At 38.8% G+C, this 2243-nt stretch overlaps 1 protein-coding gene across 1 annotated transcript in view; it reads left to right on the forward strand.

Moving 5' to 3' along the window:
- The window catches only part of FRG1 (FSHD region gene 1), a gene marked incomplete at both ends in the record, with an annotated part of 11255 nt that extends 10032 nt beyond the window's left edge, over window positions 1–1223 (forward strand). The window contains 1 exon segment of the mRNA XM_072432042.1: window positions 1113–1223. Coding sequence (XP_072288143.1) covers window positions 1113–1223 — 111 coding nt within the window.
- Between the last annotated feature and the right edge of the window lie 1020 nt (window positions 1224–2243).

The following is a 2243-nucleotide window of genomic DNA, read 5'->3' on the forward strand; positions in this document are numbered from 1 at the left end:
GTGTGTGTATATATATATATATATATATATATATATATATATATATTGTCATTCAGCTTGAGAAGGTCAGGGACAATGCTGGATTTAAGAGGAGATTAGGGAAAGTGCTGGAAACTGTGGTGGTTAAGGATACCTTTGTAAAAAAAACAAAAAAATTGATGGAGGTAGGCAAATGTTAAATGGTTCCACCTTAACAGTTCTCACTAGTACTACTGTATACTGCGGTTGCTGTAAGCTGGAAGGGGCAGATAATCACTTAACAGTTTGTGTAGTATTATTAAAATAAAAATCGAAAATTAACACTTTGACAAAGGAAACTAGGGCAGGAGGAGTAGTATTTGGTTGTGTCTGAGTCCTGAGATTAGTCTGTCTGGCAAGCCAGCTTACCTTGAAGTTTAGTATAGAGGGTTGTTGTTCTGTTAAGATGGCTGCAAAACTCATCAATAGCACCAAAGAGGAGCAGCATTCTGTCATATGCTTGTTGGGATCGCTCATAGAAGCTTTATACGGAAGAATATTTTTATGTCATGATGATGGGAAGTGGTGCTTCAGTGGCTGCACTCTGTACAAAAAACATTTTTTGCTGATGGCTTTAAAAAGTTGGTACAGATTGTTTGTGTGTGTATGTATGTGTATATATATATATATATATATATATACATAGTGCTGTAGTTGGAAGACTCCTCCTTCATGCATGGCCTGTCCTTAAGTAGGCACTCCTGTTAAATAAGCACTTGAGTACATTGACTGCCCCTTCAGATGCCTGTTTAGCAAATGGTTACATTGTGCTGGCAGATAAGCTGCAGTTTACATTGCTGTGAGTAATGTCACTCTTGTCACTTATCTGCCCAGTGAGTAATGTGTGACTGTAGCACTGTACCACCATACACATTACACTGGCTGATTACATTTTCTGCAAAACATTTTCATAAAGAAGATGCCGTTTTCAAATACGTACAACAAAGTAATCAGTCAGAAGGTTCATGAACTAAATGTTCCCTGAAAGGACCTTTACTTGTCCTAGTGCTGTGTTCATCATCTGCTTTACCTAGAAGTAAAATACTACTACCGTAGTACTGTCAGTGACCTATTTTATTTTTATTTTTTTGCAGTAAGAAATTTCAAAGTTTCCAGGACCGTAGAATTAAAGTGAGCAAAGAAGATCACAGAGAGCTTAAGAAAGCCAGGAAAGAGGGAAGCTTTCATGAAACACTTCTGGACAGGTGAGGTATTTCCAGTGTGTATCAGATAAAAAAACAAGTGTTTTTATACATTGTGTATTATCCAATAGCAGTGCATTCATTGTGTACTTATCTGATATGTTCCCGAGTGACCATTCCTAATACATTTCCAGCCTGTAAGGATAGGCATCGGTGCTATGATGGCAAGATGGATGCAACACAAATTTAAATCTGTTGCCAACTGTAAGGATAAAAACACGTCATTTGATTCCTGTGCGCAAATCGCTTCAGGGCTGATATCGGACGTGTGTACAGTGCTCCTCATCCATTGTTCCGACAGCCATCCTGGCTGATCAATGGAGAACGAACGAGAAACAATCTTAATGAAAGTGAAGGGGGGAGAGCGCAGTGGGGTGTCACTCATCATCGTCTACCCCCCCTTCACTCTCAAATAAGAATAGTGCTGTATGTATAGAGCTTGTTCATGCATTATGCAGTCTTTTGTCATTGGAAAGGATTGTGAAAGATCCTTTCCAATGACAAATATTGCACGTGTGTAACAGTTCACATATTTATGTATGGATTTCATAAAGTTTAAACAGCTGTAATCCTTGTCAATATTTCCAGGCAGCACATTACTTTATAGGGGGTGAAAAGGTAGTGCTCCATTTTATCATCATCCTCCGCTACCAGTTGATCCATATATTGTATGTGATTCAGTTCTAGCAACCATTGGCTTAAAGTGTGTGGTATACACCAGTGTCTTGGGCTCACAATCCTAGCTGCTGTCAGGAAAAGCCCAAGAAGGCCTGTTTGGGTAGATATACAGAGCCAGGAATCATCAAGTTTAAGGTTACAAAAGTAGTGTTAAGAATTGTGATGTCTGTGTATGGAGCATGGACAAAATAAACCTTTTCCCAAAAGGTATTAATAAGCAGACATTCCCACCAGATGTAGAACCTCCATGGGTATGATGGCACCAGCAGATGTCATTCGCCTCTGGAGACTATTTGTAGATAACAGTGGGGCAATATTTTGCCATTTTTAAAGTATAGTTAAAAA

Source organism: Pyxicephalus adspersus, unplaced genomic scaffold (genome assembly GCF_032062135.1).
Source record: "Pyxicephalus adspersus unplaced genomic scaffold, UCB_Pads_2.0 Sca62, whole genome shotgun sequence".
Lineage (NCBI taxonomy): Eukaryota > Metazoa > Chordata > Amphibia > Anura > Pyxicephalidae > Pyxicephalus > Pyxicephalus adspersus.